Source organism: Ornithorhynchus anatinus, chromosome 10 (genome assembly GCF_004115215.2).
Source record: "Ornithorhynchus anatinus isolate Pmale09 chromosome 10, mOrnAna1.pri.v4, whole genome shotgun sequence".
In the NCBI taxonomy this organism is placed as follows: domain Eukaryota; kingdom Metazoa; phylum Chordata; class Mammalia; order Monotremata; family Ornithorhynchidae; genus Ornithorhynchus; species Ornithorhynchus anatinus.
The window spans coordinates 6,551,012-6,563,243 of NC_041737.1; the positions used below are offsets into that span (position 1 = coordinate 6,551,012).

Here is a 12,232-nt window from a genome sequence, read left to right on the forward strand (position 1 = left end):
TTCCATTTGAGAGGACAAAGACAATTTAGGATTTTATTTAAAACGGTTAAATCCAGGAAGGCTATAACAATTCACTGAAAATCAAAGGCCCGAAGGCCAATTCCTTATCATTGCTTACAATCGTCTGTATATTCAGTAGTTATCAGTATGACCACTGACACCAGTTATGTGCAATATAAATCCTGCTAGTCTGGTGCAAACTGGCAAATCACCTCAATCTGAAATCAGATTAGACTGAATCAAACTGCCCTGAGCAGAGGGTCAACATTTTATTGTGAGGTCAGGGGAAGATTTGTGGTGGAGTTTTCTGGGTGAGGTTAATGGGGCAGAGCTAGGGAAAAATGAAAAGACATAGAAGCAGCTGGGGCAGGAGAAATGGACACACAGCCACACACATACAAGGATCAGGGTGGTGCATGTTCACACAAACACTCAAACACTCAAGGTCAGGGAGGTAGACATACAAAGACACACACACACACTCAAGGAGACAGGGACATATTCTCTGTGACAATATACGTCCTCATATGTTCACACAAGCACGCATACACGCATAAGGTCGTGGAGGAAGATATACAGGCAGCCCCCACCCACCACAACACACACACACACACAAATTGAGAATTGAACATACAAGATGACCATAGTTACGCAAACATAAACACCCACACCCAGAGTCAAGGAAGTGCATGATATGCACACAAACCTACTAGGCCTTGGCAAGGAGTCCCTCCTCTAGCCCCAGGTCCCTATTTGACGGGGTGGTGGGGGCCCTTTCTCCCCCAGCCTCCAAAGCAGGTTTCCCTTGGTCCCAGGCATCGTGGGGTGACCCACCCTTCCTTTGGCTGGAGGCCTGGGCCAGGTTTTGCGGATGAGGGTCTCCCAGCAGCCAACCACTGCTCGGAGCCCCCGGCCCCTCAGATCTCAGATCGGAACCTCAGCGTGGTTCCCGCCATTTTCTTCCGGTAATCGGCATCAAACATCTCATTCTGGGCCATGGTGAAGTGATTTTTCCAGTCCCCGGCCATCCCTGATGTGCAAAGAAGAGACAATGAGAGAAAAGCCCAAATGCTCTTTGTCACAGAGAATATGCCAATACACCCCAGAAGAAGCCATTCAACACCCCAAGAACAGATCCTACTTAAAAAGCAGCGTGGCTCAGTGGAAAGAGCCCGAGCTTGGGAGTCAGAGGTCATGGGTTCGAATCCCAGCTCCGCCACTTGTCAGCTGTGTGACTGTGAGCAAGTCAACTTCTCCGGGCCTGAATTCTCTCATCTGTAAAATGGGGATTAACTGTGAGCTTCATGTGGGACAACTTGATTACCCTGTATCTACCTCAGCGCTTAGACCAGTGCTCTGCACATAGTAAGCGCTTAACAAATACCAGCATGATTATTAAAAAGGTTTATGTAATATGCCAATATCATTTTTAAGTGGTATTTATTAAGCATTTACTCTAGGCCAATCATTGTGCTAGTCAGTGGAGTAGAGCAGAGTGGCTCAGTGGAAAGAGCCCGGGCTTGGAAGTCAGAGGTCATGGGTTCGAATCCCGGCCCGGCCACTTGTCAACTGTATGACTGTGGGCAAGTCACTTCACTTCTCTGGGCCTCAGTTACCTCATCTGTAAAATGAGGATGAAGACTGTGAACCTCACGAGGGACAACCTGATGACCCTGTATCCACCCCAGCGCTTAGAACAGTGTTCTGCACATAGTAAGCGCTTAATAAATATCAACATTATTATTATTATATTAGACACAACCCCTCTCCCTCAAGGGGCTCCCGGAGAGACTAGTAGAGAAGTAGTCGATCCCGTTTTACAGATGTGATCACTGAGGCCCAGATTGGTTAAGTCACTTGTCCAAGGTCACACTGAAGGTCAGCGACAATACTGAGACTAGAATCTGGACCCTTGACTCTCCGTGCTATGCTCTTTCCCCTAGACTGTGCTGAAAATTTTTTCTGTCAATCTTTCCCATAAAAGGAGATAGGGTTTTCTTTAAAGAGTATATCCAAGTCAGTAATCAGGAGAAGGTGTAACCTCATCTCAAATTTTACTCCCAACTGTTCTTACATTTAAGGCACAGAGAAAAGATGGCTTGGGAAAAAAATTGGTTTTCTCCAGCTCTTAATAATCAGGATTGTCATCCCAAAAATTCACATCTCAACGTTGGCTAAACTACCTATACTTGGAGTTCAATAATAACTGCTCTTTGATAGCAGTTTCAGGGAAGGACTTTAAGACAGTAGGATATCCAATTTTCAGCATCTCCCCACTGGAGTAGTAAGGTCCTCAAGGGGAGGAATCAAGTCAACTAATGTCTATTGTATTCTCCCAAATCATTACTACATTGCTTTTTACCCAGGAAGTTCTCCATAAATACTAGTAATTGATTGATTGATTGATAGGTTCTCAGACATGTATAGAAATGAAGAGTGGCCTGGGGAAAAGAGCACTTGGCTGGAAATCAGGAGATCTGAGTTCTAATCCTGGCTCCTCCACTTTTCAGCTGTGCTAACTTGGGTAAGTCACTTCACATCTCCATGCTTTAGTTTCCTCATCTATAAAATGAAGATTAAGTACTTGTTCTCCCTCCCTTATAGACTTGGACCTCCGTGTCTGATCGGAATATCATGGATCTACCCCAGAGCTTAGTACTCAGGGCAAGCGCTCAACAAATAGCATTAGTATTGCTATTATTATCCTTTAGACTCTGAGCTTACTACGGGCAGGGAATGTGTCTACCACCTCTGTTACAAACTATTCTCCAAAAAGCTTAGTACAATGCTCTGCATCCAATAAGCGCTCAATAAATACGATTGATTGATTATTGTTATTATTTGAAGTGCTGTTATTAAGATGCCCCATTGAATTTTGATCCCTGTAAAATTTCCTTTCACAGCTGACTCCTCTGTTATATGGAATTATGAAGAAAATGATCGGCCCAACAGAAAATGTGGATTAATGAAGGGATATGCTGAACCATTTCCTCTTGGGGCGGGGAGGGATAATGCCTGTGACATGGTCGATTGTACCACCATGGGTGTCCTCTAAGGTCTCAAGAAGAACGACCGTGGCAGGGGCCGTCAGCCTTCTGGCTGTCTCAGCTTGACCCTCGCAGCGCCTCATTGGCTTCTCCTCTTTTGTGAGGGACACCCGGGGGAAAAATGGATCTGGCCACTCTCTCAGGCCTTGAGGGCTGCCCAGTGGGGTCTGAAAGCAGAGAGGGAGACTCGTCCACCTGCACCAAGCTCCCTTCCCCTCAGACCGTCGCCGCTACCCTAAGCTCCCGAGGCCAGGCTCAGAGAGGGTGATGGCACCCTTTATTCCGCAGCGCTAGTCTGCTGAGCGCCTCGGCAACCATTTGGCAAGACACACGCTAGTGCTACCGCTGCCCCTAGCAGCAAGCTCCGCCTCTGTTGTGTAATGACACTTGAACTCACTCTGAGGCAGGACTAGGAACCATCTGTCCAAACTCCAGTACAGTTCCCCTTGTCCAAGGCTTACCTGGAATTTATTACATTCAAGGGTGGCACGAACAGAGGAGAGAAAACAAAGCCTTATGAAATGCCCTACCTGGCTTTATCGGTCTTGAAAGCCAGCTCCCTTTGGGAATATAGAGTTACACTTAATCCTCTCTCCCTGGATTCAGGGAGTGTTTTGTTTTGTTTTGTCTTATTTCTTATGGTACTTGTTAACTGCAAGTTAACTATGCCTGATACTGGACTAAGCATGGGATAGAAACAAGATAAATCAGGTTGGATGCAGTCCCTGTCCCAAATGGGGCTCACAGTCTACATTGGAAGGAGAAGGATTTAATCCCCATTTGCCAGATGAGGTAATTGAGGCACAGGGAAGTGAAGGGGCCTCCCCACCTTCAACGCCCTACTGAAGGCTCACGTCCTCTAAGAGGCTTTCCCCGACTAAGCTCCCTTTTTCCTCAGCTCCCCCTCCCTTCCGCATCACCTCGACTCACTCCCTTTGCCGTCCCCCTCGCCCCATATTACTTATGTTTATATGTATATATCTATAATTCCATTTATCTATATTGATGCCTGTTTACTTGTTTTGATTTGTATATATCTATAATTTTATTGATTTATATTGATGCCTGTTTACTTGTTTTGATGTCTGTCTCCCCCGCTTCTAGACTGTAAGCCCAGTGTGGGCAGGGATTTTCTCTCTTGATTGCCTAACTGTGCTTTCCAAGCGCTTCGTACAGTGCTCTGCACACAGTAAGCCCTCAATAAATACAAATGAATGAATGAATGAAGTGCCCAAGTTCACGCAGCAGAATCCGATGAAGGATGCGGGATCAGAACCCGGCTCCTCTGAATTACTCTTTCCACTAGGCCACATGGCTTCCTAAACTGTACCTCGGCTTACAATGGGGGAGATCTCAAGTCCTTTCCCCTGCCACCTGCAACCCTTACGTGCTTGGATCTGTACTCTTGAAGCATTTTTATATTCACCCCACCCCTAGCCCATGACACACTCTGCTGCTTCTTCGATGTTAGCATCTGCCTCCCCCACTAAATTGTAAGCTCCTTGTGAGCGGGGCAAGGTGAGAAAGGTAGACGATCAAGAAGAGAACTTTATGGAATGTCCACAGTCAAGGGGTGAGAGGTTAGAAGACGAGTGAGGTAACGAGATTGAGGAACGACAGGAAGGAGAACGAGGAGAATGCCGTATCTTAAAAGCCAAAGTTGGTTAGTGTTTCCAGGATAAGAGTGATCGAAGGTATCAAAGAAGAATAGGGACAGACTGGAGCTTATTCAAATTGGTAAGGAAAGAAGGGGGAGATCACAGGAGGCGTGCCACGATGTGGTCTGAAAAAAACTACGGAGATATAGTCACCTTTGCGCATGAATGGCGAGATGCTATGATCCATTATTGCAAGATCTGTAAAATTCAGGAACCGGTTATCCTTCATCGCTTCAAATGAGGTGTGTCGGATGATCTTATCCAGGACCGACTCATCCAGATCCTGTCCCAGAAACTGCATCACCTTCCGGATCTCCCTCTTTGGATCCTGCAAGAGACAAATGAACATCCCAGGGATGACGAGGGGTAGCTAAGTCCTAACTGGGTAGTACTGTGGTGAATATTATCCTTTACCAAATGATTCAGAAAAAATTAATATTTTTTAAACCTCGCTATCTTTCCTTACATCATTTGATGGCAGAATTCAGTCACAGCATTAGCCGCTGTGTCACCCATGGATATCTTGTGTGGGGGGCTTTTCACGAGGAGGAAGTAGTGTTAGATCCCTTTCTTGCTATCCCACCACCTGTCAGAGGCTGAGAATGACTTCTGCTCCACTGTTTTGCAGGTCAGGAAGCCAGTTTGCCTCAGAAGCCACCGAGATACTCAGACCGACCGTCCTCTGGCCAACCAGTAGAATGAAGCCCCGCCATGAGTGCTGCAGGTGGGGAATTCACCCAAAGAAGTTGGCCTTCCCCAGTCACCTCTTTCATGTCCTCATAGAACAGGTAAAGTAGAGGATAGTCCTTCTTTCTTTCCCACCAGCTCTTCACGTGCTCGTGCCAGGGACCATAGGCCACTACATCCAGAGAAAGACAGAAATGAGGAAAACATTGGAGATATTTAAAACAGACAGGTATAAACCTCCAGAGGGCAGCTCTAAGCGGAGACGAGACGAGATGATTGGCATTTCGACTCTGTGAAAGCCAAGCTCCGACTGGCCCAGGAGGCAGAGGTAAAGTTGGCCGAGGCGATTAACCTATAAAACTGGTTCTTGGGAAACTCACCATGAGAGTAGGAGCGGAACTGGCTTGAGACCATTCGGCTCCCGAGGCAAGAGAAAGAAAAGCAGAAGACAACGGAAACATTAAAGGCAAGAAGCAGAGTTGAGAGAAAAAAGTGCTTATAAACTAAAGCGACTCTGGTACCGGCCGTGTACCATGTCTCACGTACCGTGAGAAGCGGCATGGCCTAGTGGAAAGAGTAAGGGGTCGGGAGTCAGAGGACCTGGATTCTAATCAGCGTGGCTCAGTGGAAAGAGCCTGGGCTTCGGAGTCAGAGGTCATGGGTTCGACTCCCGGCTCGGCCACTCATCAGCTGTGCGACTGTGGGCGAGACACTTCACTTCTCTGTGCCTCAGTGACCTCATCTGTAAAATGGGGATTAACCGTGAGCCTCACGAGGGACAACCTGATTACCCTGTATTTACCCCGGCGCTTAGAACAGTGCTCTGCACATAGTAAGCGCTTAACAAATACCAACATTATTATTAATCCCGACTTTGACGCTTGTCTGCTGTGTGACCTTAGGCGAGTCACTTTACTTCTCTGTGCCTCACTTCCCTCATCTGCAAAATGGGAATTCAATACCTGTACTCCCTCCTACTTAGACTGTGAGTTCCATGTGGGACTTTTTTGTCTTGTATCTACCCCAGTGCTTAGTACAGTGCTTGACACATAGTAGGCACTTAAAAAATCCCACAGCTACTATCTTTCTTACTATGACCATACATTGCTACCCTGAGCAGTCTGTTAATTCTTGGCCAGCGTCCTGGGTTAGAATAATGTCGACTGCCTGTAAACTATACTGAGGCCAGCAGTTGGAGAAGCAGCAATTGGAGAAGTAGATGGAGCCTGGGCCTGGGATTCAGAAGGTCACGGGTTCTAATCCCTGCTCCACAATTTGTCTTTTGTGTGACTTTGGTTAAGTCGCTTCACTTCCTTTGTGCCCCAGTTACCTCATCTGTAAAATGAGAATTGAGACTGTGAGCCCCATGTGGGACAGGGATGGTGTCCAACCTGATTTGCTCGTAACCACCTCAGCGCTTAGTACAGAACCTGGTACATAGCAAGTGCTTAACAAATACCATAATTATTATTATTATTATCATTATTATTTGCAGGGCTTGTGGCAACTTTCTGAAGCCTGCATTAGTAATAATAGTGATACTTGCGGTATTTGTTATGCATTTACTAGGTGCCAAACACTATCTAAGCGCCTAGTATCATTCAATCAATATTTATTGAGCATCTACCCTGTGCAGAGCACTATACTAAGCACTTAGGAGAGTACAGTAAAACAGTATAGCAGACGTATTCCCCATCCACACGAGCTTACAGTCTAGCGGGGGAGATGATACCAGGCAAACAGGTTGGACAAAATCCCTGTCCCTCATAGGGCTCACGGTCTGTAGCGGGGAGAACGAGCATTTAATCCTTGTTTTACAGATGAGGGAACTGAAGCACTGAAAAGGTAAATGGCTTGCCTAGGGTCACATCGCAGGCAAGTGACAGAGCTGGGATTAGAACCCAGGTCCTCCGTCTCCTAGGCCCACACCCTTTCCACTGGGCCAGACTCTTCAGAATTTAATACCTGCCCCTAAAGCAGACCATGCCTCCCTGATCTTTCTCTTAGATCAGAAGGATCTATTTCAGGTGCTTGGATATGTCACCTTGTGTCCTACATCAAGCTCTCCTCTTCAAAAGGGATCCTAACGGTGTGTACCATCAGTCAGTCAATCACTAGCATTTAGGGAACACATACCGTGGACTGACTACCATACGAGGTGTCTGAGAGGGAACAATTCAGTAGAGTTGTGGCCATGTTCCCTGCCCACAAGGAGCTCACAGTCTAGAAGGGGAGACAGACAAGAAAATAAATTACTGTTATGTACATGAAGTGCTGTGGAGCTGGGCTTGAAGTGAATATCAAGTGCTTAAATGGTACAGATCCAAGAGTGTAGGCAAAAGAGAAGGGAAGGCAAATAGGAGAAATGAAGCAAACTCTTTTGGAGGAAGTGCGATTTGAGGAGGGCTTTGAAGGTGGAACGAGTGTTGGACTACGCTAAGCACTGGGGTAGAAACAAGACGATCAGGTTGGACACAGCCCCTGTCCCACATAAGGCTTACAGTCTTAGTCCCCATTTTACAGATGAGGTAACTGGATCCTCTATTTTATAATAATGTTGGTATTTGTTAAGCGCTTACTATGTGCCGAGCACTGTGCTAAGCACTGGGGTAGACACAGGGGAATCAGGTTGTCCCACGTGGGGCTCACAGTCTTAATCCCCATTTTACAGATGAGGGAACTGAGACCCAGAGAAGTGAAGTGACTTGCCCAAAGTCACACAGCTGACGAGTGGCCGATCGGGAATTCGAACCCATGACCTCTGACTCCAAAGCCCGTGCTCTTTCCACTGAGCCACGCCGCTTCTCTATTCACGACACACTATCCTCCTCTCTTCTTTCCTCCCTGAGCACCATCTTCAACCCTCATTTTCCAGTGGCTTCTTCGCCACCGCTTTCAAATGTGCACGTGTCTCCCGTATCCTATAAAAACCCTCTCTTGACCTCCACGACTCCCTCCAGTTACCAAACCACCTTCCTTCTATCATTCCTCTCCAAGGTCCCTGAGAGATTTTACTACCTCGCCCGTCTCCAGCTCCTCACTGCTCAGAGTCCCCGGTCCTCAACGAAGCCACTGCGACCGCTAACAGCAGCCGCCGCCCAAGTCATCCCGAGGTTTTGTGAAGCGGTGCGAGGAAATAACTGGCATATTTGTTAAGCGCTGGGATAGACACAAGACGGTCGGGTTGGACCCAGTCACTGTCCCGCGTGGGGCTCACAGTCTCAATCTCCATTATACTGATGAGGTACCTGAGGCACAGATAAGTGAAGTCACACAGCAGATAAGTAGTGGAGACAGGATTAGAACCCAGATCCTTCTGACTCCCAGGCCTGCATTCTTTCCAATAGGCCCCACTGCAGATAATAATGTAGATAAATCACATAAATTACAGCACTTTATAAATTCAAAGTATCAGGGAGAAGCGAGTATCACATCCAGCCCAACCTACCTTTTCCAGCCATATATTTCTCCAGGAACTCTTCCCAAGTTCCTGGGAGAGGAAGTAACTTGTTCATTTGGTGGAAATGGTAATATGAGATGGCTACGTCCTTGGCATTCCGTGCCAGATAGAACATCTAGAAGGGGAGGAAAAGAAGGAATAATGCCTTGTATTGTACTCTCCCAAGCTCTTAGTACAGTGCTCTGCACATAGCACTCAGTAAATATAACTGAATGACTGATATCTCACTGGTATCCTGTAAGTGCCTAATACTAGATAATAAGGCCTAAAGGAGTTATTTGCTAGAGTGAAGTACAGGAAGATCCTTGGGACTGGAGAGGTAAGAGAAATGGAGGAAAATTCCAGAAATTTCCCTGGAAAATCTTTGTCATTATCCTGTGCTTTGGAAGCATAATTAATGGCTTCATTATGGGTAATACTGGGGCCAGGTCATCCACATGATCATCTTTGGAAGCATAATTATCCACTTGTGGCTTCATTTTGGGGTAATACTGGGGCCAGGTCATCAACATCATCATCATCATCATCATCTTCATCATCAATGGCATTTATTGAGTGCTTACTGTGTGCAGAGAACTGGGCTAAATACTTGAGAGAGTACAATATGACAGAGTTGGTAGTCATGTCCCCTGCAAGCTTGCAGTCTAGTGGGTACAGTCTAGAGTCTAAAGGGAGTTTACAGTCTACGGTATAATAATGATAATAATAAAAATAATTGTGGTGCTTGTTAAGTGCTTGCTATGTGCCAGACACTGTACTAAGTGCTGGTTGGATGCAAACAAATTGGGTTGGACACAGTCCCTGTCCCACGTGAGGCTCACAGTCTCAATCCCCATTTTACAGATGAGGGAACTGAGGCCCAGAGAAGTAAAGCGACTTGCCCAAGGTCACACAGTAGAAAAGCGGCAGAGCCGGGATTAGAACCCACGACCTTCTGACTCCCAGGCCGGCCCATGCTCTATCCACTCCGCCATGATGGGTGATGGTCCCCGCCGCCCACATTGTGTCAATCGTTATCTCCCGGTCAAGTGCATCTCATGGTCACCTCATTTAAGACCACTAATAGCTCCTTTGGATTCCACCCCAGGGGGCCTCCCCACCATCCCTGCCGTGACCCCTGATGTCAGAGGCATCCGGGAAGCCTAGGAGACGTGAGAGATAAAAGCTAGAAACTCATTCTGCAGGGAGACATCACTTTTGCAAAAGGGTGCCTTTTGCAACCTAACATAAAACCGGCTGCCACAAAAAACAGATCTTTTGCTGAGGGGGAGACTACATCTGACTTCATCCTGGAAGGATAGGGAAGGCCAGAAAAGATTATGAAAAAGGGGATTGGGTTTTCTTTCCTGGTACACGTCAGGGAGCTTGGTTATTTCTGAGCAGAAACGTAGGCCCAAACCACTTGGAACTGTTCCAACTCAGTGAATCCGAAGAAAATTCGAGCCAGAGGTCTTTCCAAGGAGAAGATGCTTCTATCCCTGAGCCGACACATAAACCCAGATGAGTCAATCAATCGGTCATACTTATGTGCAGAACCCGGTACTAAGCACTTGAGAGAGAGAGAGTACAATGTAACAGAGTTGGCAGACACATCAGAACTAGAGAATGGACTTTATTTTTATCCCGACCCCGTAAGTAAATTGTCGCTACCCAAAGTGGACAGTTACCTTGCATCTGTTGGTCCAGAAAGACTTGGGAAGGAGATCAATGGGTAGGTGAGTCTTCACCAGCCGGGGTGATGGTGTCTTTTCCAGCTGCTCCGTTCCTGAGAAACGCCCAGTAAGCACAGGGACATTAGATCTCTTTTCCACATCCTCTGGCCCGGAACTCCTTCCCTGCTCCACTGATGCCAGACCACCACTCTCCCTGCTTTCGAGGGAGCATTTCCTCCAAGAGGCCTTCCTCAATTAAGCCTTCTCTTCCCTGGCTCCCTTTCCCATCAACTATGTGCTTGAATTTGTACCCTTGGAACACTTGATGATAAATAATAATAATAATGATGACGATATTTGTTAAGCACCTACGTGCCTGGCACAGTACTAAGCGCTGGGGCAGGTGCAAGCAAATCGGGTTGGACACAGTCCCTGTCCCACGTGAGGGTCACGGTCTCAATCCTCATTTTTCAGATGAGGTAACTGAGGCACAGAGAAGTGAGATGACTTACCCAAGGTCACACAGCGGACAAGTGGCGGAGCATTTTGATGCCTTTTACTTGTTTTGATATCTGCCTCCCCTCTCTAGACAGTAAGGCCTTTGTTGGCGGGGATTGTCTCTCTTCATTGCTGTATTGTACTTCCCAACCGCTTAGTACAGTGCTCTGCATACAGTAAGCGCTCGATAAATATGACTGAATGAAGGAATGAATGTATGAATTAGAACCCACGGCCTTCTGACTTCCAGGCTCGTGATCTCTCCACTACCCCAAGCTGCTACACATGACATTCACCCAGCAGGGTGTAGTGGATAAAACAGAGGTCACGGCTTCTAACCTGACTCTGCCACTTGTCTGCTGCGTGGCCTTGGGCAAGTCACTTCACTTCTCTGTGCCTCAGTTACCTCATCTTTAAAATGGGGATTAAAGCTGTGAACCCCATGGGGGACAGGGACAGTGTCCAACTCATTTTGCTTGTATTCACCCCAGTCCTCAGTACAATGCCTGGCCCATAGTAAGCGCTTAACAAATACCATCATTATCATTATTATTATTATTCACCCCACCTCGGCCTCCACAGCACTTACGTACATATACCCGTAAATCATTTATTTATATTACATTCTGTCTCCCCCACCAGAATGTAAGCTTACTGTGGGCAGGGAACATGTCTACCAACTCCATCGTATTGTACTCTCCTTAGTGTTCCGCAAACAGTAAGTACTCAATAAATGCCATTGATCGATTGATTGATAGACCTTGAGAAGCAGCGTGGCTCAGTGGAAAGAGCCCGGGCTTGGAGTTAGAGATCAGGGGTTCGAATCCCGGCTCTGACACTTGTCAGCTGTGTGACTGCGGGCAAGTCACTTGATTTCTCTGTGCCTCGGTTCCCTCATCTGTAAAATGGGGATGAAGACTGTGAGCCTCACGTGGGACAACCTAATTGCCCTGTACCTACCCCGGCGCTTAGAACAGTGCTCTGCACATAGTAAGCGCTTAATAAATACCAACATTATTATTATTATTACCTTCCCCCATCCCCCAGAGAGTCCCCGTCAGCCCACTCCCAGTGGCTCCTGAACCGCTCTCCAATCGTTGCTGGAGAAAGCCAACTGGCCGGCAACTAGCAGATCCCCCTCCTCCAATCCTGCGATGGCCCTGTAGCCCCTCACTCTGACTTGGCTGTCAAACCACGAGAGGAAAAAGAGGACTAGGGCAGAGTGAATGA

At 47.0% G+C, this 12,232-nt stretch overlaps 1 protein-coding gene across 2 annotated transcripts in view; it reads right to left on the minus strand.

The window, feature by feature from the left end:
• SULT1B1 (sulfotransferase family 1B member 1) overlaps window positions 1–12,232 on the minus strand; it is a 24,901-nt gene continuing 12,669 nt past the window's right edge. For both annotated transcript variants that reach the window (XM_007669210.4, XM_001510050.5), the window contains exons 4-8: window positions 10,520–10,617; window positions 8,841–8,967; window positions 5,470–5,564; window positions 4,859–5,033; window positions 1–1,030 (exon numbers count right to left, since the gene is read on the minus strand). In XM_007669210.4, coding sequence (XP_007667400.2) covers window positions 918–1,030; window positions 4,859–5,033; window positions 5,470–5,564; window positions 8,841–8,967; window positions 10,520–10,617 — 608 coding nt within the window. In that variant the 3' untranslated portion in view covers window positions 1–917. The remainder of the gene's footprint in view (window positions 1,031–4,858; window positions 5,034–5,469; window positions 5,565–8,840; window positions 8,968–10,519; window positions 10,618–12,232) is intronic.